Raw genomic sequence first — 21,241 nt, 5'->3', positions numbered from 1 at the left:
GTCTGGAAGGACGCTTAGTGGTTGCTCATGAGTAACACTCCAAGGCAAAGAACTTCTAAAAACTATGTTCTTTATTGTGCAAGCTATGTACAGCAAAGCAAAGTCTCAAGCGTCCATCTCAGTGCTCAGCAGTGTCCAGGAATGAACTCTTCCGGTTTTTCTTCCAGCAGAAAAGCCTCGGAACTCTAAAACCCCTCCTCCTTCCCTCCTGTGACCGACCACGTAGCGTGGGAACCTGACCTCTATCTCTGCTTTCCCTGTGGTGTTGAGGCTCTCTGACCCCTTCTGAGCCCCTGCATCGCCTTCCTGTCTCCCCCTCTCCTTCCCCGCCTGAGGAATGCGAAGGGACGTGGATCCCTGTACTCTAAATGCTCCTGCGACGGCGGCCGTAGTGGGGAGGGGGTTTTCCTGACAGACTGAATTGGGTCTGGAAACTAATTGGCAGCAGGTGTGATTGGGCCAGGATCAGTGTCTTATCTTTGCACCCGTGCAAACAATCCAGCTTCACAGCCCGAGTTTCATCCTACATGCAGAAACTTACAAAGATAGTTTTCTGAAAACAAATGTCCAATAACCCCAACGGGGGGGTGGGGATATGAAATTTAATTAGGATTAACAAAGAAACATTATAAAGACGAGACAAGCTGCAGATAACATCAGGCTGGTAGTGGATTTGATATATTTAAACAGGAACAGTGAAGATTTAGCTATAATATCTCTAGATGCGGAAAAAGCTTTTGATAAGGTCCACAAACTATATATGGAAAAAGTAGTACAAATATTTGGTTTTCTATTAGACTTTATAAAATGGATAAACATATTATATTGCTCCCCTACATCTAGTGTTAAGACAAACCTTTCACATTATCCAGAGGTATTAGGCAAGGCTGTCCACTTTCGCATTTGCTTTTTAATATCTGTTTTGAGCCCCTGGCATGTACTATTAGACAACATAAGGAAATCTTTGGTGTAATTCATAACTCACTTGAAAAAAAATTGGTAATGTTTGCAGGTGATATTCTTCTGTTTATCACGAAATCTCAAAGTTCTGTTCCAATATTAATGCAAAACTGGTCCAACTTGGAGTTGAAGTTAATAGGAAATATCTTTTTGGTTCAACCGTTTAAACCAGGCATTGGCAACCTCCGGCCCATGGGCCGGATGCAGCCCACGAAGGCAGTTTATCCAGCCCACGAGCCGCCCAGTCACCAAGCCGCCCACTTGGCAAGTCCCCCGTGCGCTGTGCTAAACCGGCACGGCACAGGGACTCGCCGAGTGGCGCTGGAGACCCCGAAAATCACTTCTGCGCATGCGTCTGGGCTTGCGCAGAAGCGATTTCCAGCACCGGGAACATTTGCTAATAAAGAAATTATGACTGAGGAGGCCCCCCCCTTGTGACATGTGTGGCATGTGGACTCCATGGCACCCTCAGAAACCCTCCTTAGCACCCACCAAGGCCCCCTGACCCTCCAATTTTTAAAAAGTTTCCCCCAAATCTGTAAGTTTTTAGAGTGTTTGTTTTGGCAGTTGAGGGGTTGTTATTATTTATTTATTTGGCCCTTTATTTTTCACCACTGTAAATTTGTTATTTAGATCAATCCATATAGCTCACAGAGTACACATTTGTTATTTTTTAAAAAAAATGCTCCTTTATACCTTATGGGGTATCCATCAGCCCGTATAGAGTCCTTATGCAGGTAGGAGAAAATAAGAGGCCAACCAGAGAATATTGAGAAGCAAAGCAGCTAGTAACCCTGATCTTCCCCTTCATGGATCACTGCCTTGTCGTGGCGAAGGGGCTTGAATTACTCAGGGAAGCTATGGACAGGTCAAGATGGACAGGTCATAGTGGAGAGTTTGGACCAAACGTGATCCACCTGGAGAAGGAACTGGCAAGCCGCTCCAGTATCCCTGCCAAGAAAACTCCATGGACAAAGACAACAGGCATATAAAAGATATGACGCTGGAAGATGAGCCCCTCAGGTCGGAAGGCGTCCAACATGCTACTGGGGAAGAGCGGAGGACAAGTACAAGTAGATCCAGAGCTGATGAAGCGGCTGGGCCAAAGCCGAAAGGACGCTCAGTTGCGGATATGCCTGGAAGCGAAAGGAAAGTCCAATGCTGTAAAGAAAAGTATTGCATAGGAACCTGGAATGTAAGAACCATGAACCTTGGTAAGCTGGATGTGGTCAAAAATGAGATGGCAAGAATAAACATTGACATCCTGGGCATCAGTGAACTAAAATGGACGGGAATGGGCGAATTCAGTTCGGATGACTTTCATATCTACTACTGTGGGCAGGAATCCCGTAAAAGAAATGGAGTGGCCCTCATAGTCAACAAAAGAGTGGCGAAAGCTGTACTGGGATGCAATTTCAAAAATGATAGAATGATCTCCATACGAATCCAAGGCAGACCTTTTAACATCACAGTAATCTACATCTCTGGGGTGTCAGGGCTCCTGTTGCAGCCCACCTGGGATCAGGATGCGACCCACCAGTTGAACACCAGTGACACAGGACATGTCCTAAAAAGCCCAGGGAAGGCGTCAATGCTTTGGGGGATCTTTATCTGGTGTTTCCCCTCCTCCCCCTATTCTGTGTGTTCCTTGTAGAAAGAGTCGTCCAGCTCTTCCTCCCCTTGGCAAGAGTCTCCAGGAGGGAAATGACCCCCCAGAGTGGGGTTTGGGAGAGGCGTCCCTTCTGGGGCCAAGGCTTGTGCAGGGACATCTCAGGGACTGAGAGACAAGGCCCAGCCTGCTGTGTAATATTATACCTGACAGTTGTCAAGGTATCTTTAGAAAAGAGATAGTAAAACAGGATATTAAAATGTTGTAAATGCAGTTTTCAAAGATAATAAATCAAGAAATAGAGCGGAAAATTAAATATTTAAAACAGAAACCATTTGAGCAGGCTAATATCTAGTGAAATGGGGTAATTTAGATGAAATGAAAAGATACCTAGAGGGCAGTGGTATTAGATAAAATGACAATTTTCAATGCACCAGTGACAATGACAGAATCACAACAAGCAATCTCATACGCAAAACCTTTGAAAGCACCTGGGCCTGATGGTCTCTTAGCAATATATTATAAGAAGTTGCAGGATTAGCTAATACAACTATTAAAGGACATTATGAAAAATGACTTTAAATACAAACAAGCTGCCAGAATCCTAGGAGAATGCTTATAATGATCTCATTATAATAATTTATTAGTTATTTTCCCCCCTCCAAATCTCGCTGGGTTTCCTAGTTTATATAACTTTGATTTCTAAACAAAATCGAAAATTCTTTCTAGTAGCACCTTAGAGACCTTAGAGACCAACTGAGTTTGTTCCTGGTATGAGCTTTCGTGTGCATGCACACTTCTTCAGATACCAAAATATGCACACGAAAGCTCATACCAAGAACAAACTCAGTTGGTCTCTAAGGTGCTACTGGAAAGAATTTTCTATTTTGTTTTCGACTATGGCAGACCAACACGGCATGCACACGAAATCATTTCTGATTTCTAAACAAGACAGGGATCCTGAGCAGCTTTAAAATTATTGATCTATATCTTTGGTGAACAATGATTATAACCTTTTTGAAAACATATTAGCAAATAGGTTGAAACTGGTATTACAGGAGGTAATCCATCATGACCAGGCTGGATTATTGCCAAAAAGACAAATGAAAGATATGGAGAGGTTTGGCAGTGGCTGAAATAATAGCAATATTGGACCAGATCCAGTGCAGATACTGCTGAGCTGGATGGGCTCAGTCTAAGGCAGCTTCCGGTGACCCCTTTCCCCCAGGTGAAGGGCAGCTCATCCGGGGGAGCTGGGGGGAGGAAGTGGGTGTGGGGAACCTTCTCCAGCAGAAGGACCACTTTCTATTCTGGGGAACCTTCTGGGGGCCACATGCCCATGGTGGGCAGGAGCAGAGCATCAAATACCAGTGTAATGTTTTCGCAGGAGACTAGTCTTTGCACAAGCTCACCCTCCCCTCTCCATCCTCCATCAAAGCAAGCAAGAAACATGATTGAAGGACAAATCCCAGCAGGGCAAAGACTCTGAAGGAAGGGGCAACACAAGGCTGGGAAGAGTCCCAGGGGCCACATGGAAAGGTTTGGGAGGCCACATGTGAACCCTCCTCAATCCAGCTCTCAGGCTCCCCCTCAGGGCTTGAAGGACCAGCATGCAGCCCTTGCAGTCTGACGAGATTCATGGTTTTTCCCAGGGGCAACTCAGGCTCCTCCAGGGAGACTCAAAACACAAATTCTCCAGCACAGAGGTGCAAAGAAGTAAAACCAGGTTGCCATAACTTGCAATCAATAAGCGGAAAGGGAAACACAAAAAGAAACTTTCCCCAAATGACAAACAGAGGTGGCACACTGTTGTTCTTGATCTGTGACTCCTCCCATCCACCTTCCAAGGAGGTTTCCACCCTCTGAGCATGGGCAGAGGGCAACTGGCAGGAAGAACAGAGCTTCTCCACATCCCAGGATCCTGATGGAGCAGCCAAGTCTAACTGATGAGTCCTGCAGGCAGAGGAGAGAGAGACAAGCCCATCACTGTGGGTTGAGGAATGGGGAGAAAGGGGGAGAAGAATCCCTGGCAAGATTTGGGGTGGGGGACACTCTATATAGAGCCGCCATCAGAGATTGTGAACTACAATTCCCATCGCCACCAGTTATGGGACTGGCAGGGGGGTCACTGAGGAGGGAAGGAGGCAGCGAGAGGGAGACTTGGCTGGCTTTGGCAGTGGAGAAGAGGAGGTTCAGAAGAGACCAAGGAGATCTGCCTTGCTCAGATATTTGGAACCACGGACCCTGGACGAAAAGTAGCCCCCAGACCAAATGCCAGCCCTGGTCTCTTCCCTTGGTCTCTGCTAAGGAACTTTGCTTGACAGTCTCCCAGGTGGGACATTCCCCTTGAGACCCACTTCCAGGACATGGCATTGGAGTGTGTGCATCAGGGGATGGATTTATTCATAGAAAGCCCCCTCCCCTCTCTTCCAAAGGGTCTGTGGCTGAAATTAAGCCATGGTGGGGGGCACAGCAAGCAGCCAGGAGAAGGGGGTTGGGGGAGAAGGAGGAGGATGGAAGAGCAGAGAGGAAAGTTACCTGTAGGCTGAGGAACAGTTCGCCCTGGGAGAGAGAGAAAAAGAATAGAAAGATTCAGTCAGCATCAGATATCCCCTGACATAGTTTCTTTGGGAACAAGCCCCCCCCCCCCCGATCAAGATAACACACACAAGGCACAGCTAGGTAACCCACCCACCCCTCATTCTGTTTTATGGAGTATGAGGGGAGAAAGAAGAAAATAAAAGGAATTAAATGTTTTGCAGTAAGTAATTGTATGTTTTGCAGTAAGCTCGGAGTTTCTTATCTGTTTAGTATGGTGTGTGAATATGGTCTAGGACCGTAATAAATCCAATTCAATATGAATCCTTACTCTGCTCAAAGGCTTCACAGCCAGAGATGTTTTTGAATTTCTCCCTCATATGTTGGAAGGAGGTTTAGGTCTTAATCTACAGATTTAAACCTCAGACCATCTCCATAAAAGCTGAGGCTCCATTTGAGACACCAAGAGGGACCTCCTAGGAGTGGAGAAGGAACAGACCCCTCTCCAGAGCCTCTGCCTAAGAAGAGGAGGGGAGCCTGGAGCCCAATCCAGCCCCTCTCAACCGTCCCTCTCCCCCCGGCACCCATCCTCACCTTTCTTGTTCTTCAGGTAAAGGGCGAGTCCCGTGGCCCCAAAGACCAGCCCCAGCACAATCCCCACAATCCCCGTCCACATCTTGCTCCTGGCAGAGTCCGACTGGGGCTCTGAAGGAAGAAAAACAATTCAATGAGGAAAAGCAGGCCTGGGATCAGCCCCCGGAGGGGGGAGCAACCTTGACCCAGGCATGTCCCCCCACTCCCTTGGACAAGAGATGGGGAAGGTGGGTCAGGGCTGGGAAGGCGTCCTACCCCATTGCACCGTGACGGGGCCTTCGAAGCTGGCGTGCTCCACCTGGCAGGTGTAGACGTCTCCACGTTCCGGCTTTGTCTCCAGCATCACCTCAATGTGGAAGGTCCAGTCCCCGTTCCGGATGAGGTCCGTGGTCCACACTTTGGGCTCCTCCTTCCCGTTCTTGAACCACTTGATCTCGATCCCCGCAGGGAAGAAGCGGCCCACGTTGCAAATCAGCAGAGTGTTGTGTGGTGAAGATTCATCGTTGTCTGTGGGGGTGATCTTCACCTTGGGCTGGACTGGGGGAGGGAGGCAAGGGAGATTGGGAAGGAAGGCCAGAGATTTAGGCAGGGAGGGACCTAGAGGCTTCAAGTGAGGGAGGAGAGGCGAAGGAGGGACCCTCTCCCGCCATCCCACTAGACAGTCCAGGTCTGTAGTTAACTGGACTAGCCAGGGTCTTAGCCCTGAGTGAAGCGGGGGGGGGGGGAGGCCTTCCTCCGACCACAGCTCCCCTTCCCCTTTCCCCCGTCTGGTCTGTTTTTGGAACTGTGTGAAAGAGAAAAAGTTTGCTCTCCAAAGAAAGTTGAAAAATGAATGTTTTCTTTCTTTCTCTTTTTCTTCCCTCAATGCCTCAGAGATAAATTAAAAGTGGTGCTTGTATGTTCTCGTTCTCTTTCTCTCTCTCTCTCTCTCTCTCTCTCTGTGTGTGTGTGTGTGTGTTTGGAGCTAAAGGACAACATACATGGTTACATGTGAATACATAAGGACGGCACTGCTGCACACAATCAGCTACAAAAACTGAGTCCTCTTTATACTGAAAACAAAATACCTGCAATGAAAGAAATGTGATGCTGACACACAAAGCACTTTGTATTTATCCCTTCCTGCACAGTGGTACTTTGGGTTACAGACACTTTTATTTCATTATTTAAAGCCTTAAACTGCAAGCCTTTACTACTCAGAAGTCCCAATGAATTCAATGGAGCTTACTCCCAGGTAACTGTGTAAAGATTCTGCGGTCTTATACAGTGGTACCTCCGGTTACGAACTAAATCCATTCCAGAGGTCCGTTCTTAACCCAAAATCATTCTTAACTTGAGGATACGTTTTCACTAATGGGGCCTCCTGCTTCCCCCTCGCATCCCGGGGCAAAGTTCACTACCAGGAGCAGCTACTTCCGGGTTAGCGCAGCTCGCGTTCGTAAGGACAGTACATTACCTGAGGTTCCACTGTACTGCAATCTTAAGCATCTTTACTCAGAAGTAAGTCCCACTGAGTTAGCACTTACTCTATAGTATGTGCCTGATCATTATCACAGTTTCCATTATTTTTATTATTCTTATTATATACAGTCATTATATTTCTTATTATATACAGTCATTATATTTCTTCTTCATTATAAACTTAGAGTTTTTTTCCTTTTTTCCTAGCAAACAGGATGCTATCCAGAATTTGCTGTACAGTATCCTTTACTTACAGTATAATGGTCTACTCAGTGTTTTCCAAACTTGGGTTGCCAACTGTTTTTGGACTATAATTCCGATCCTCCCTGACCACTGGCCCTGCTCGCTAGGGATGATGGAAGTTGCACAAAAACAGCTGAGGTTCTTGTGCCTTTTAGTGCTGAGTGGCAGGCAGAAATTCAACAGGTTAAGCCCTTTTTCTCCTATGGAAATGCAATTATTGGGAAAGTTTCACCTGTCAGACATTTGTGTGTGTGTGTGTGTGAGAGAGAGAGAGACCGCCAATTTATTTTTGGGCCCTTCACTCCAACTGAAAAACAGCACATCAATTTGTGCATGATATAGAGCAGATGTTATGCAAATCCATACACACACAACCTGCCCAGCACCAAGTGATTATAGTAATTTTTATTTCAATATGTTTTTGATTTAGGGATGATCCCTGGAGAACGGGGGATGGGGGAGCTGGAGGGGGTGCCTGGCAGCTGAAAATAGTAATGAGTTGGTAGGAGGGAAATGGACTCTGTTTATAATAATTATTATTTAATCCTTCATGTATTTGATTTGGAGATTGTGGGGTTAATTTCTTACCATATTCCCCAAAGTTAAAATCCGGACAAAGTTGGGGTTTTTTGGAGGGAACATATCCCACCCAAAATTAAGTTCTTAGGCTTTTTTGGGATTTTAAAAGCATTAAAAAAATCACCCTACTTGCCATGCACCCAGATTTTTCCAGACATTTTGCTGATTCGGACCATTTTGCACCATTTAAACATCCCAATTCCCCAGGCATGTCTGGGAAAACCCAGACGTGTGGCAGCTCTACCTGAATCCATGTCAGGTGTGCAAGAAATATGCTAAGGTGTCACAGTTAAAAATTGAGTGATGTCCAAATAAGATCATTTTGTTCTTTTGAAAAGTTCAGGGTTTCTGTTGGAATCGCGCTCTCTCTCCTCCCCCTGAAAGGCTGCCAATTCCCCCTTGCAGCCCCCCACTCTAATGTAGTCCAGTGCTGGACTGTGTCCTGGGTTCAAATCCCCCCTGGGCCGTGAGGCTCACTGGGTGTCCCTGGCCAGCCCCTGCCCCTCAGCCTGGCCCCCCTCACAGGGTTGTTGTGGGGATGGGATGAGCAGAGGGAGAACCACGGACAGAACACCATCTCCAGCTCCTTGGGGGAAATGGTGGGAATGCACAGGCAGTAAATGAAATAAATACTGCCATTCTGTGTTGTAAGCCGCCCTAAGACCTACAGGTATAGGGTGGGATACAATATTAACTAATAATTAAAAAATACATAAATACATAAATAAACTAAGGCAGACACCCTCCACATTGCAATAGACGAAATGGTTTATGATGCTTCCAGGGACCACAGTGATAGGGAAAAGTCACAGCCGTCACCTTCCCCCACCGCGAGGCCTCCCTGCTAGCGAGTGCGGGACCATGGAATCGACGGAACCCCCCGACGATGAGCGGGCACCCCTTCACCCTGTTCTGGACTTCCCCACACACACAAGTTGCACAAGCACCCACATAAACCCTCGCAATAAAGGGTTCCCCCCAAAAGTCCCGATTTATGCTGTAAAAAGCCTCCGAGAACGCTCCTGTCAACGCGTTACTCGCGCGGGCCATTTTCCTCAATGAATGGCAACCCTCCAATCAGAAGCATGCATTCCAGTCTGCAAAATGGAACGTTCAGCTCAGCTACTCAACACCTTCACGCTTGACTGCACGCTAAGTGGATATTGACAGGCTCCCTGCTGCGAGAACAATGGAACCGAAACTACATTGTATCCAGCAAGGGAAGTTATTAATTATGACTGGATACAATGTAGCGACTGGACAATTTAGACTCTCGGGTGGTCTGTTTGACAGTACAAATGTATATTATTGTAAAAATCCATATCTTTGGAACGCAATGTCCGATTCGCTCGATTCTAGTGTCTACCATCTTCTCCTTAGGAGAAGACCTCTCTATCCCCTCAGTCCCCTCCATCCTCCGATCATCGGAAGATTATTATTCTGATACTATATGATTTTCTGACTTCCACCTCAGTAGCTTTCATAATCCCTTAGGCGAGCAACCATGTACGCATCCAGGTGCAAGAGGAAATGCCCCCACCCGAGTAATCCACCCAAGCACCCACCGATCAGTTGCCATGGTAGCAGACATCCTCTCAGGAGTTTCCCTATTGTTCTCTCCCAGTGGAAAATCTGAATGTATATTGTACCCACCCCAAACCCATTCACCGGTTCCTGCCATCCTTCCTGATATGTAAAACTTGTTTACCTGTATGTAAATCTTACTAGGACCTCCTCACTCCCCCTCCCTTCCCTGACGTATCTGTGATGTATTTTGCAATGTATTCTGGGCAATTGCGGGAAGTTTTAAAAGTCCATGACACGCTTTGTTCGGGGTTCGGATCCTCCTGAACCTTGTTGCGCAATAAACTCCTTTGCTTTTGCTCCAATCTCAGGCTGGTCTCCATTGCCTCCGCAGCGAACCACGGGCTTCCTCCGTAGGACCGGGAGCTGAGCAGCCTCTGCCCGGTAATTTCTGTAACAACAGAAACTCCTCCTGCCTCTGCCTCTGGAGTGGGGCACCAGGAAAGCCCCCCCTTCCTCTCTCTGAAAAGAGGGGGGAGGGGGAGCAGGCAGCGACAGGGGCTGGGAGGAGGGGAAGTCCTGGGTCCACCCCACGCCCCCCATTTTGGGATCTTCCGGGGCCCCGTTTCCCATGGCGCCCCGCCTCCCCGATTCCGGACTCACCGCGCCGGGCCTTGGAGAGGGGCTCGAGGACCCCGTAGTTGTTCCGGCAGAAGAGATCCACGTAGGACATCTGGCCCCGAAGGAAGTCCTTGTCCTTGTTCCAGCTCTCGACTTGGGACTCCGCCAGTTCAGCCACCGCCACGTACTTCCCTAAGTCGCTGTCGAAGTAGGTGAGCTCCTGCCGGTCGAAGAACTGCCTTTCTAGGTAGCGGATCCGCTGCGTCCCGTTGGAGAAGTGGCACTCGCCCTTCCCCTGGTACAGGAAATGCTCTGGGGGGGGGGGGGAGAATGAAAATGGGGAGACTTCCGGTACCCAGTTGCCTTAAAAGGAACAGCTCCCCTGATAGCCAGCTGCCGGGAAGGAGAGAGATGGTCTGTCTCTCTCGCATTTTCTCTCTCTCTCTCGTGTCACGTGATCCCATGGCGGGGAGGGGGGCGGAGGCTGAGCAGGGAGACCCCCCCCTTCACCTCCTCCCAAAGGAAAGAGAGAGCGGCAGGAAGGCCATTGTGGAGAGGGAGCCACAACCTCCAAGACCCTGGACCCCAAAAACGTAGCCAAGATTAGGGGGGGGAGAACCGAGCTATATGCTAATTTAATTTATTTATTTAGGGGGGGCTGCTGCTCATCGCCCCCGATGGCTACTCCCATGCTTATCTCCAGTTTTTAAAAAACGTAACCCTCCCTCCCCCAGTTTATTGCCCTGCGGCTGAAAGAGGAAATGGTGGGGGGTGGGAGAGAGACCAGGAAAAGGGTGAGGTGCCCAGGAGGGAGGGAGACGCTTCTCTGCTCTGAAGGGGACTTCAGTGCAACCCCCCCCCCAACGAGACTCTCCCTCTGCGGGGGACCCGGTTTCACTTTCGCTTTCCCTGCCAGAGCGCAGGAAGCGACGCCTGTTCACGCAAGAGCCCATTTCAGCACCCTGAAGACCCCCCCAAGGCAGGGTGGGCAGTGGGCAATGGGAGAGGGGACCTGACACGAGGGGGGGGGAGTTCAGGGTCCCCAGAGCAGGGAGGCCTTTGCCCCAGTTTCGCTCCTAGTTTCATGGGCTGCCCCCCCCACCAATAAACATCAATAAAAATACATAGCAAACTGAGGTTCTCCTCCTCCTAACAAAAGGCTGCCCCTCCATAACAAAAACCCTGGCTATGCCCATGCCTGGGTTTCTTACTGATGAGAAGAAGCAGAGGAAAGGTATTTTTATGTGTTATGTGGAGTCATTTATAGAGTTAATAATTGGTGATGGGATCTCTTGGAAATGATGGGAGATAAATGGACTAATAATCATGAGGAAGTTTTTGAGAAGCAGCTGAGGAAGCACTCAGGGGCAGATTCAGCTGTGCTACCCGCTCGCCCCCCAAAAAGTCCCCTAGGGCTGCCCGCCCTCAGCTGTCCTGCAGGAAGACTATTGAATGTGTTAATATTGTGGTTTTATTTAAAAAAATCAATTGAATGTTATTTGTAAGCTGCTGGGTAGAATTTTAATCCTGAAAGGTAGGATATAATTAGAATCATAGAGTTGGAAGAGACCACAAGGGCCATCCAGTCCAACCCCCTGCCAAGCAGGAAACACCATATAGAATCATAGAATCATAATTAAGAAGAATCACCCCCGTGGAAACAATTATTCTTCAACATCAACTTCACTGAACTAAACCATAACTTAGTTGGTCTCTAAGGTGCTACTGGAAGGAATTTTTTTATTTTTTATTTTGTTTTGACTATGGCAGACCAACACGTCTACCTCCCTGTAAACGGCTACCCACCTGTAACTGAACTAAAAATGGAGAGCATAATGCTGGTGGTCAACAAAAGAGGTTTAAAGACTCTCTCAAGGCAAATCTTAAAAAATGCAATATAAACACGGACAACTGGGAGAACAGCCTTTACCAAAGGCGTCATGGACTTTGAAGACACCCGAACCCCCCCCCCAAACCTATGTCCCCACTGTGGAAGGAGGTGTGGGTCCAGAATTTGCCTCCACAGTCACGGACTCACTGCTAATACCGTGTCCATGGAAGCCAATCCACGAGGGATCGTCAAAGGAGCCCCACCGATGGGGGTCCCGCTAAGCGGAGTCCCCTCTTCCTTCTCCCCCATTGCAGGATCTTTGCTCACCTGGAGGCTCCTCCACGCCCAGCCCCTCCGAAGCGGAGACCACCAGCGCCCCCATCCACAACAGGAGCCCCCAAAAGGCCAAAGGCGCAGCACCGGAGCCCCCCATCCTTCTCTCTCCTTCGCCCCCTGAAGACTCCGAAATGGGACTTTCTCCGCTCAGCCCCGGGGGAAACTCCTGCCCAAGCCCCGCCCACTCCACCTCTCCGCCTTGCGAGCGTCCAATCCGCTTCCGAGATGAGGCAGCGTCATCAGTCGCCAGGCAAGAAACTCCTGGAAAAGATCATTATCTCGGGTTCTTGATAGATCTGCAAGTTCCTCTTTGCCTTCTCAGCTTCTGATGTCTCCATCCTCACGTGGAAATAAATATCTTTCCGGAAGCCGCCCGGAAAATGGGGGGGACTGCAGTATTTTTGCAAGGGAGGAGTATGGATTGAAGACCAGAACACAAATCAGCCTCATTTCTGGTGACCTACCAACAGTCCCTTGAGCCAAATTGACCCCCAGGCTGCATTGCAAGAGACTAAGCACAGCAGACATTTACGGCAGTGTTTTTCAACCTTTTTTGGGCAAAGGCACACTTGTTTCATGAAAAAAAATCACGAGGCACACCACCATTAGAAAATGTTAAAAAATTAACTCTGTGCCTATATTGACTATATATAAAGTAATTTTTCAATTTTTCCCACGGCACACCAGGCAACATCTCGCGGCACACTAGTGTGCCACGGAACAGTGGTTGAAAAACACTGATTTACGGTTTGCAGTTGCATAGATTTTGTTGTGTACGGGGGAAAGAATTGTGTTCCCATTTTATTTACTACAGAAAGCTTGCAACTCAAACACACCCCACAACACGTCCTACCCTTTAGAAAACAAGTTATGCTTTGGAGAGCAGTACATGTCAAAACTACTACTAATTACTTAAAACACATTATAAAATAATAATAATAATAATATTTATTATTTGTACCCCGCCCATCTGGCTGGATTTCCCCAGCCACTCTGGGCGGCTTCCAACAGAAATCAAATACAAAAATATCAAACATTAAAAACTTCCCTAAAAAGGGCTGCCTTCAGTTTTTTTCTGAATGTCAGGTAGTTTTTTATTTCCCTGACCTGTGATGGGAGGGCGTTCCACAGGGCGGGCGCCACTACCGAGAAGGCCCTCTGCCTGGTTCCCTGTAGTTTTGCTTCTCGTAGTGAGGGAACCAACAGAAGGCCCTCGGCGCTGGATCTCAGTGTCCGGGCTGAATGATGGGGGTGGAGACGCTCCTTCAGGTATACAGGGCCGAGGCCATTTAGGGCTTTAAAGGTCAGCACCAACACTTTGAATTGTGTTCGGAAACATGGCTTTTCACCAACTGAACGTCTGTTTAAATAAATTAATGAAACGAAAATTTTCAAGGATATCGGAAAACAAGTGTATCCCGGTAAATGGAGAGTAGTTAGGATGCAGAAATACATCAATGCATCAATAGGAGTATAGCATCTAGATCAAGGGAAGTAATAGTACCACTGTATTCCGCTCTAGTCAGACCTCACCTGGAATACTGTGTCCAGTTCTGGGCACCACAGTTCAAGAAGGATACTGACAAGCTGGAACGTGTCCAGAGGAGGGCAACCAAAATGGTCAAAGGCCTGGAAACGATGCCTATAGATGGCACTTTACCCCAGAGAAGTTGGCAAAAATATATGGAACAAATTCGGGTAAGTGCTGGAAATGTCAAAATGAAGAAATGGGATTTTGATGGAACCATGCTCCACTAGCCCCTATCCAGGCAAAACAGCCTCCAGCAAAGTGCAGAGCAGACCTATGGATCCCAGCATGTATCTATATGGGAGTTGGAAGTGCGTCTGCATATGAAATGGTTTGAATTTTATTAGGTTCATTAGCAAAAAAAAAAAAACCCTTTCACTGCAGAGTCCCAAGGTCGGCTACAGCAATAAAATACCGGTATGCACCTTTAAAGCAAATTAAAACTGTTCCAACCATAAATATGTGGATAAAAACCTTTCCCAATATATAAACAACGTAATGCGGAATTGTTGTACTTTATAATCATATAACTGTGTCCAGTTCTGGGCACCACAGTTCAAGAAGGATACTGACAAGCTGGAACGTGTCCAGAGGAGGGCAACCAAAATGTCAAAGGCCAAAAAATGATGCCTTATGAGGAACGGCTTAGGGAGCTGGGTATGTTTAGCCTGGAGAAGAGAAGGTTAAGGGGTGATATGATAGCCATGTTCAAATATATAAAAGGATGTCATCTAGAGGAGGGAGAAAGGTTGTTTTCTGCTGCTCCAGAGAAGCGGACACGGGGCAATGGATTCAAACTACAAAAAAGAAGATTCCACCTAAACATTAGGAAGAACTTCCTGACAGTGAGAGCTGTCCAACAGTGGAATTTGCTGCCAAGGAGTGTGGTGGAGTCTCCTTCTTTGGAGGTCTTTAAGCGGAGGCTTGACAGCCATCTGTCAGGAATGCTTTGATGGTGTTTCCTGCTTGGCAGGGGGTTGGACTGGATGGCCCTGTGGTCTCTTCCAACTCTATGATTCTATGATAACTGTAGATTTCGAAGGGACCACAACGGTTGTATGGGAAGGGAGTAGTAGGTCTTTTAGCGGGCGGATGCTGAACTCATATTGAAGCCCTTTCCACACACCAGACATTTAAACAGTTTATCCGCTGTGTGAGTTTGTTGGTGCTTTCTAAGAGTTCCACTTTCAGTGAAGCCCTTTCAACATTTGGTACATATAAAAAAAGCTTGGTTTCTCCTGCTCTGGAGTGTAGGAGCTGAAAGAAGGGGGGGGGGGACATTTCTCAATACAAAATTATAGAACTACAAAAACATCAGAGGGATACACAATTAAAATAGGACAGCACTAGTAAACCTCATAAAGGAGGGAGAAAGGTTGTTTTCTGCTGCTCCAGAGAAGCGGATACGGAGCAATGGATTCAAACTACAAGAAAGAAGATTCCACCTAAACATTAGGAAGAACTTCCTGACAGTAAGAGCTGTCCAACAGTGGAATTTGCTGCCAAGGAGTGTGGTGGAGTCTCCTTCTTTGGAGGTCTTTAAGCAGAGGCTTGACAGCCATCTGTCAGGAATGCTTTGATGGCGTTTCCTGCTTGGCAGGGGGTTGGACTGGATGGCCCTTGTGGTCTCTTCCAACTCTAGGATTCTATGATTCTATTCTGCCTTGGTTAGACCACACCTGGACTACTGTGTCCAATTCTGGGCACCCCAATTTAAAAAGGACATTGACAAGCTGGAATGTGTGCAGAGGAGGGCAACTAGGTTAATCAAGGGTCTAGAACAGGGGTCCCCAAACTACGGTCCGTGGGCCGGATAAGGCCCAGAGGACTTGTTTATGCAGCCCATGGCAACCCCCGCCACCTGTTGCCGCTGCCCACTCTTACCGGCGCTGTGCGGCTGCCCCCTTCCGGGACAGAGGAGTACCAGAAATAGCTTGTGCGCATGTGCGTTATTTCCAGTGCACATCTGGGTCGGAGGAGGCCTGTGCACATGCGCACAAGCTATTTCCAGTGCTCCTCTGACCCCCAAGTGAGCCGGAAATAGCGTGTGCGCACGTGTATGGGCGCGTGCTCCCCCGCCCTCCGTGCGATCGGCGCTGGAGACACCAGCCCGAGGCGTGGTAAGTTTGCTTTCCCCTGGTCTAGAAGATAAGCTTCATGAGGAACGGTTGAAGATGGTTTTTAAAATATATATATATTAAATTTTATTAAAAAAACCAACAATCAACAAAAACCAACAAACAAATACAAAACCATACAGAAAACAAACCTACAATAAAAACAACAAAAAACTTATTACTATCATTAACTTCTATTCTTTACATTATATGTTGACTTCCTCTCATCTCCCCTTCCTGCGTTCCTTGTCAATCCTCTTTAGTTATTTCTTTACATCTTAAAAAATCTTATTCTACTATAAAAAATATCTAATCATTAATCTTTTCTAATATGTTAACGCATTCTCTCACAATTCCTAAACACATAACCAAACTCTAAATCACCAGTGTAACTTTTCTTCCAAGTTATATCTAATTTTCAATCATACAATAATTTTTTTAATACAATTTAAATTTCTTCCACTCTTCTTCCACCGTGTCATCCCTCTGGTCACGAAGATTCCCAGTCATCTCAGCGAGCTCCATATAGTCCATCATTTTCATCTGCCATTCTTCAATCGTTGGTATTTCTTCTGTCTTCCAGTTTTTAGCTATTAAAAGGTTGAAGGAGATGGTTAAGCCTGGAAAAGAGGAGACTAGGAAGAGATATGATAGCCTTTTATAAATATCTGAAGGACTGTCACATGGAGGATGGAGCAAGCTTCTTTTCTCCTGCTCTGGAAGGTAGGACTCGAACCAATGTCTTCAAGTTGAAAGAAAGGAGATTCCAACTTGGCATACGAAAAAACTTTCCGACAGCAAGAGTTGTTCGACAGTGGAAGTCTCCCACGGGAGGTTGTGGATTCTCCTTCTTCGGATATTTTTAAGCAGAGGATGGGTGGCCATCTGTCATGGATGCATTAGCTGAGATTCCTGCATTACAGGGAATTGGACTACATGACTCTTGGGGTCACTTCCAACTATACATTTTTTTTATTCTATTGTCTGTGTGAATTCGTTGATGTCTTCTAAGTGATCTACTTTGAGTGAAGCTCTTTCCACATTCCATAAATTTAAATGGTTTCCCCCCATGTGAGTATGTTGATGTCTTCAAAGTTTTGTATTCATGGAGAAACTCTTTCCACATTCCAAACATTTATATGGTTTTTCAACACTGTGAGTTTGTTGATGTAGTCTAAACTTTCCATTTTTGTGAAGGCCTTTCCACACTCCAAACATTTAAAGGGTTATTACCTTGTGTGAAAGGGACGCGGGTGGTGCTGTGGGTTAAACCACAGAGCCTAGGGCTTGCTGATCAGAAGGTTGGCGGTTCGAATCCCCGCAACGGGGTGAGCTCCCATTGCTCGGTCCCAGCTCCTGCCCACCTAGCAGTTCGAAAGCATGTCAAAGTGCAAGTAGATAAATAGGGACCGCTCTGGCGGGAAGGTAAACGGTGTTTCCGTGCACTGCTCTGGTTTGCCAGAAGTGGCTTTGTCATGCTGGCCACATGACTCGGAAGCTATATGCCGGCTCCCTCGGCCAGTAACGCGAGATGAGCACCGCAACTCTAGAGTCATCCACGACTGGACCTAATGGTCAGGTAGTCCCTTTACCTTTTTTTACCTTGTGTGAATCTGTTGATGCTTTCTAAGATTTCCACTAGTAGTGAAGCTCTTTCCACACTCCAGACATTTAAAAGGTTTCTCGCCTGTGTGAGTTCGATGATGTACCCTGAGGTCTCCACTCAGACTGAAGCTCTTTCCACACTCCATACATTTATATGGTTTCCCCCCTGTGTGCGTTTTTTGGTGTCTTGTAAGCTTTCCACTTTGACTGAAGCTCTTTCCACATTCCATACATTTAAATGGCGTCTCCCCTGTGTGAGTTCGCTGATGTGAAGTAAGGTGGGCACTCTGACCAAAGCTCTTTCCACACTCCATACATTTAAATGGTTTTTCCCCTGTGTGAGTTCGTTGGTGTCTTCTAAGCATTCCACTACTAGAGAAGTTCTTTCCACAATCCATACATTCAAAGGGTTTCTCACCCGTGTGAATTCGATGATGTACCCTGAGGTCTCCACTCAGACTGAAGTTCTTTCCACACTCCATACATTTATATGGCTTTTCCCCTGTGTGAGTCTGTTGGTGATTTCTAAGATTTTCACTAGTAGTGAGGCTCTTTCCACACTCCAGACATTTAAAGGGTTCCTCACCTGTGTGAACTCTATGATGTGTATTAAGCTGTGAACCCGTAAGGAACCTCTTTCCACACTCCATACACTTAAATGGTTTTTCCCCTGTGTGAATAAGTTGATGTCTTTCAAGTTTTGTATCCGTGGAGAAGTTCTTTCCACACTCAATGCATTTAAAGGCTATCTCACCCGTGTGATTTTGTTGATGTTTATCAAACATCCCACAGTCACTGAAGCTCTTTCCTCTCTCCATAACTTTAAATGGTGTCTCCTCTGTGTCAGTTCAGTGATATGAATGTTAGTTCACTGACTAAAACACTCTCTGCATTCCGCACATTGAAATGGTTTCTTTGTTATTCCTAAGGACATTTCAGATGCCTCCACCCCCCAAGTCTTCTCCATTGCTTGCTTCACAGTGGGGGGGGGGGGAATCCTGTTAGGGTTTCAAAGAAGAGAACAAAGGAATGTTACACACATCAAGTGCAAATTGTTAAGGTCTCTATGTTCTAAATTCTTAGGAAATGAAATGGAATAATGTCAAATACAGTGGTACCTCTGGTTAAGTACTTAATTCGTTCCGAAGGTCAGTTCTTAACCTGAAATTGTTCTTAATCTGAAGCACCACTTTAGCTAATGGGACCTCCCGCTGCCGCTGTGCTGCCAGAGCACGATTTCTGTTCTTAACCTGAAGTGTTATTTCTGGGTTAGAAGGGTTCTTAACCTGAAGCACATGTAACCTGAGGTACCACTGTAATACTAATGCATCATCACTCTTTTATAATCTTCAATCTCCATTAATAAAGGAGCATTGATTTAGAATGCAGTTGTATTGGGGTTGCCTTTTTAAACAGATAGGAAAGGGATCTGCTCTCTGTCTATGAATATGCTCTTTATTTCTCAGGTGCAGAATTGCTAATGACATTCTTTATCCTCTGCATAATAATCTTCCACTCCTAGGTCACCTTTAAACCCTTTCAACCTCTAGACCTTTATTAATCACCTGCAGTGTCTCCATGGACGTACCCAGGGGGGTAGGGGGGGAACTGCCCCCCCCCGAAGCAAAAAAAATTAAATGGTTATCGGCAGCCTAAAAGGAAACAAAAGCTCTCCTCCTGAAAAAAAGCTCAACAACTGCTCTTTCTCCCCCTCCCAAAATCTCAATAACAATTGAGCTCTTGCCTGAAGCGCAGCTAGCCACTGTGTGTGTGTGTGTGTGTGTGTGTGTTGCGCCGGCTGTTTCCCCCTCCCTCATGCCGACCATAGCTGTCAAGTTTCAGATTTGAAAATAAGGGATCAGCAGTCTCACCTATCCCGGGGACAGTCACATGTCAGTGATGGGCGGAGCCAGAAGCAAAAGTGGGCGGAGCAGCAATGTAAACTCCAAGCGGGCTGGGGCTCGGAGCGGAGCAAAGAGGAGGGCAGCCAGCAAAGAGGAGGGCAGGCATGTGCTCCGCGTGATGGAGCCCCATCGTCTTCTTGTCTGATCCCATCAAAACAGGACAGGAAGCAGCAGCTGCTCAAAGGCAGCCGGGCTCCGCCCGCCAGCTAACCGTATTGGCCGGCTGAGGGGCTCGGCGGCAACAGATAGGGGCTGATGCAGGGGGGGGGAATACACCCCCCTGTAAGCACAGGAAGCGGCTCCCACTTGCTTTGAGGGCTGAGGCTTTTCTCTCCAAGTAGGCGAGGTCTTCCCACCCAGTCCCTGGCCAGCAGGGGAGGAGCTGCTTCCATTAAAAAGGGGAAATTTAAGGGAAATAAAAAATAAGGGAGAGCAGCGGGAAACTGCTTGAAATAAGGGAGAATCCTGGGGAAAACGGGATACTTGACAGCACTGATGCCGACAAAGAGCTAGCGTGCCTATCAGAGATTGTGCTGGCAAGTTTCTGAATTTGCCGGGAATCATCGTTGCAAGGGAGCTTGGGAAACTGAGTTCCCTTGCATGGTGAGTAGTTCCTTTGTGAGGGCTGAGGATCCTGGGAAACTGAGTTTTTCAGCCATTTGGGGCTTTCTGTTTGGGGGGGGAGTTTTTCTGTTTTTTTGAAGCTGTTTTTGTTTGCTGTTTACATAATGTGGTCAGTAATCAAATAATTCAGGATTTTGTGTGCTCTTGCTTTCCAGTGCTACTGCTTAGAAAATTAATTAAAAGGAATAAATATTTTTTAAAATAATCATTGTGCATTTTATGTTATCAAAGAGGGTAATTGAGCCATTGGTGCTTCAGCTTGTCCCAGGTTCCTTTTGTGGGGCAGGTTCCAGCCTCCATTGGGGGTGGCACTGTTTTGCAGCAAGGTTTGATTTCTAGGTGGTTTGCCTGCTTTTGTTTTAAGTTCAGTTCTGAGGTTTGCTACTGCATTTGCTTTTAGCTTTTTGGTTTACTTTGGAGGTAGTGTGGTGTGGGTACAGTTGTTTGGGCGCCATATGTGAAATCGAAGGCCTAGCACGCATCAACTGGCTCCTCAGATCTGTGTAAACTAGTTAGCTGAGTTGGTTTTCCTTGTCTGGGTGTTTTGTACCTCAAAGGTTGTCACACTTTACAAAGCAGGCAGTCTTCTGTCTTGCTGAGTTAGTTTTTAAATCAATTATTTCAGAAGGTCTAGACCCTAAAAAAAGCTCAAAAACTAAAAACGAACCGAACCCCAAAAAAGGTCAACAACTTTGAGCTGATACCCCCAAAAACGGGGGTAGGTCACTGCCAGATTTTAATTCTGAAAGTAGATCACAGTCTCTTGGGAGTTGGCCACCCCTGGTATAAGACATGTAACTAGAATAAAAAATTAAGAAAAAATTCAAGCAAATAATTGTAATAACTACCGTAATAAAGCACTGCTATAATTATATATAATTTCCCTAAAATTTTGGTTTCATTCGCCTTTCCGTGCTGAAATGTCACAACCTGAACGACCATGGCTTGCCCCCCCCCCCCCCAGTTTTGATCCTGGGTATGCCCCTGAGTGTCTCAACTGGCCTCAGAAGGTCCATAGACTCCATTTTGGAAGCCCAATCCATTCTAGGGACTGTCGTATGGCCTTTTCACAGAACCAGTGACAAGGCTTGTTGACTGCGGGCAGCAGGATGTGTCTCCTGGTGCTCCAACAAGGCCACTCATAACTCTGAGGTAAAACCAGGGATA

General features: G+C 46.8%; 3 protein-coding genes across 3 annotated transcripts in view; all 3 read right to left on the bottom strand.

The window, feature by feature from the left end:
• LOC117042595 (zinc finger protein 91-like) overlaps positions 1 to 21,241 on the bottom strand; it is a 258,539-nt gene that overhangs the window by 128,492 nt on the left and 108,806 nt on the right. The gene's annotated exons all lie outside the window — the stretch shown is intronic.
• On the bottom strand, positions 4,389 to 12,393 carry LOC117042235 (H-2 class II histocompatibility antigen, E-S beta chain-like). The gene is made up of 5 exons (XM_033141764.1): positions 12,288 to 12,393; positions 10,172 to 10,441; positions 5,957 to 6,238; positions 5,702 to 5,812; positions 4,389 to 4,522 (listed from the first exon to the last, which is right to left on the bottom strand). The coding sequence occupies exons 1-5, from the start codon at positions 12,391 to 12,393 to the stop codon at positions 4,509 to 4,511; spliced, it is 783 nt and encodes a 260-aa protein (XP_032997655.1). The 3' UTR covers positions 4,389 to 4,508.
• Positions 17,153 to 18,482, bottom strand: LOC117042231 (gastrula zinc finger protein XlCGF49.1-like). The gene is made up of 2 exons (XM_033141758.1): positions 17,544 to 18,482; positions 17,153 to 17,174 (listed from the first exon to the last, which is right to left on the bottom strand). The coding sequence occupies exons 1-2, from the start codon at positions 18,362 to 18,364 to the stop codon at positions 17,171 to 17,173; spliced, it is 825 nt and encodes a 274-aa protein (XP_032997649.1). The 5' UTR covers positions 18,365 to 18,482; the 3' UTR covers positions 17,153 to 17,170.

This window comes from Lacerta agilis, chromosome 2, assembly GCF_009819535.1.
Source record: "Lacerta agilis isolate rLacAgi1 chromosome 2, rLacAgi1.pri, whole genome shotgun sequence".
Classification (NCBI taxonomy): Eukaryota; Metazoa; Chordata; class Lepidosauria; order Squamata; family Lacertidae; genus Lacerta; species Lacerta agilis.
Note: the sequence above shows the minus strand (reverse complement) of the source record. Positions and strands in the feature narration are given on the sequence as shown.

Coding starts and splice junctions, on each gene's coding strand:
- LOC117042231 (XM_033141758.1), bottom strand. CDS start 18,364: ATGGAGAGAGGAAAGAGCTTCAGTGACTGTGGGATGTTTGATAAACAT.
- LOC117042235 (XM_033141764.1), bottom strand. CDS start 12,393: ATGGGGGGCTCCGGTGCTGCGCCTTTGGCCTTTTGGGGGCTCCTGTTG. Junction 6,239..10,171: donor CCTCTCCAAGGCCCGGCGCG/GTGAGTCCGGAA, acceptor TCCCTCCCCCAG/TCCAGCCCAAGGTGAAGATC. Junction 5,813..5,956: donor CCCCGTCACGGTGCAATGGG/GTAGGACGCCTT, acceptor TTCTTCCTTCAG/AGCCCCAGTCGGACTCTGCC.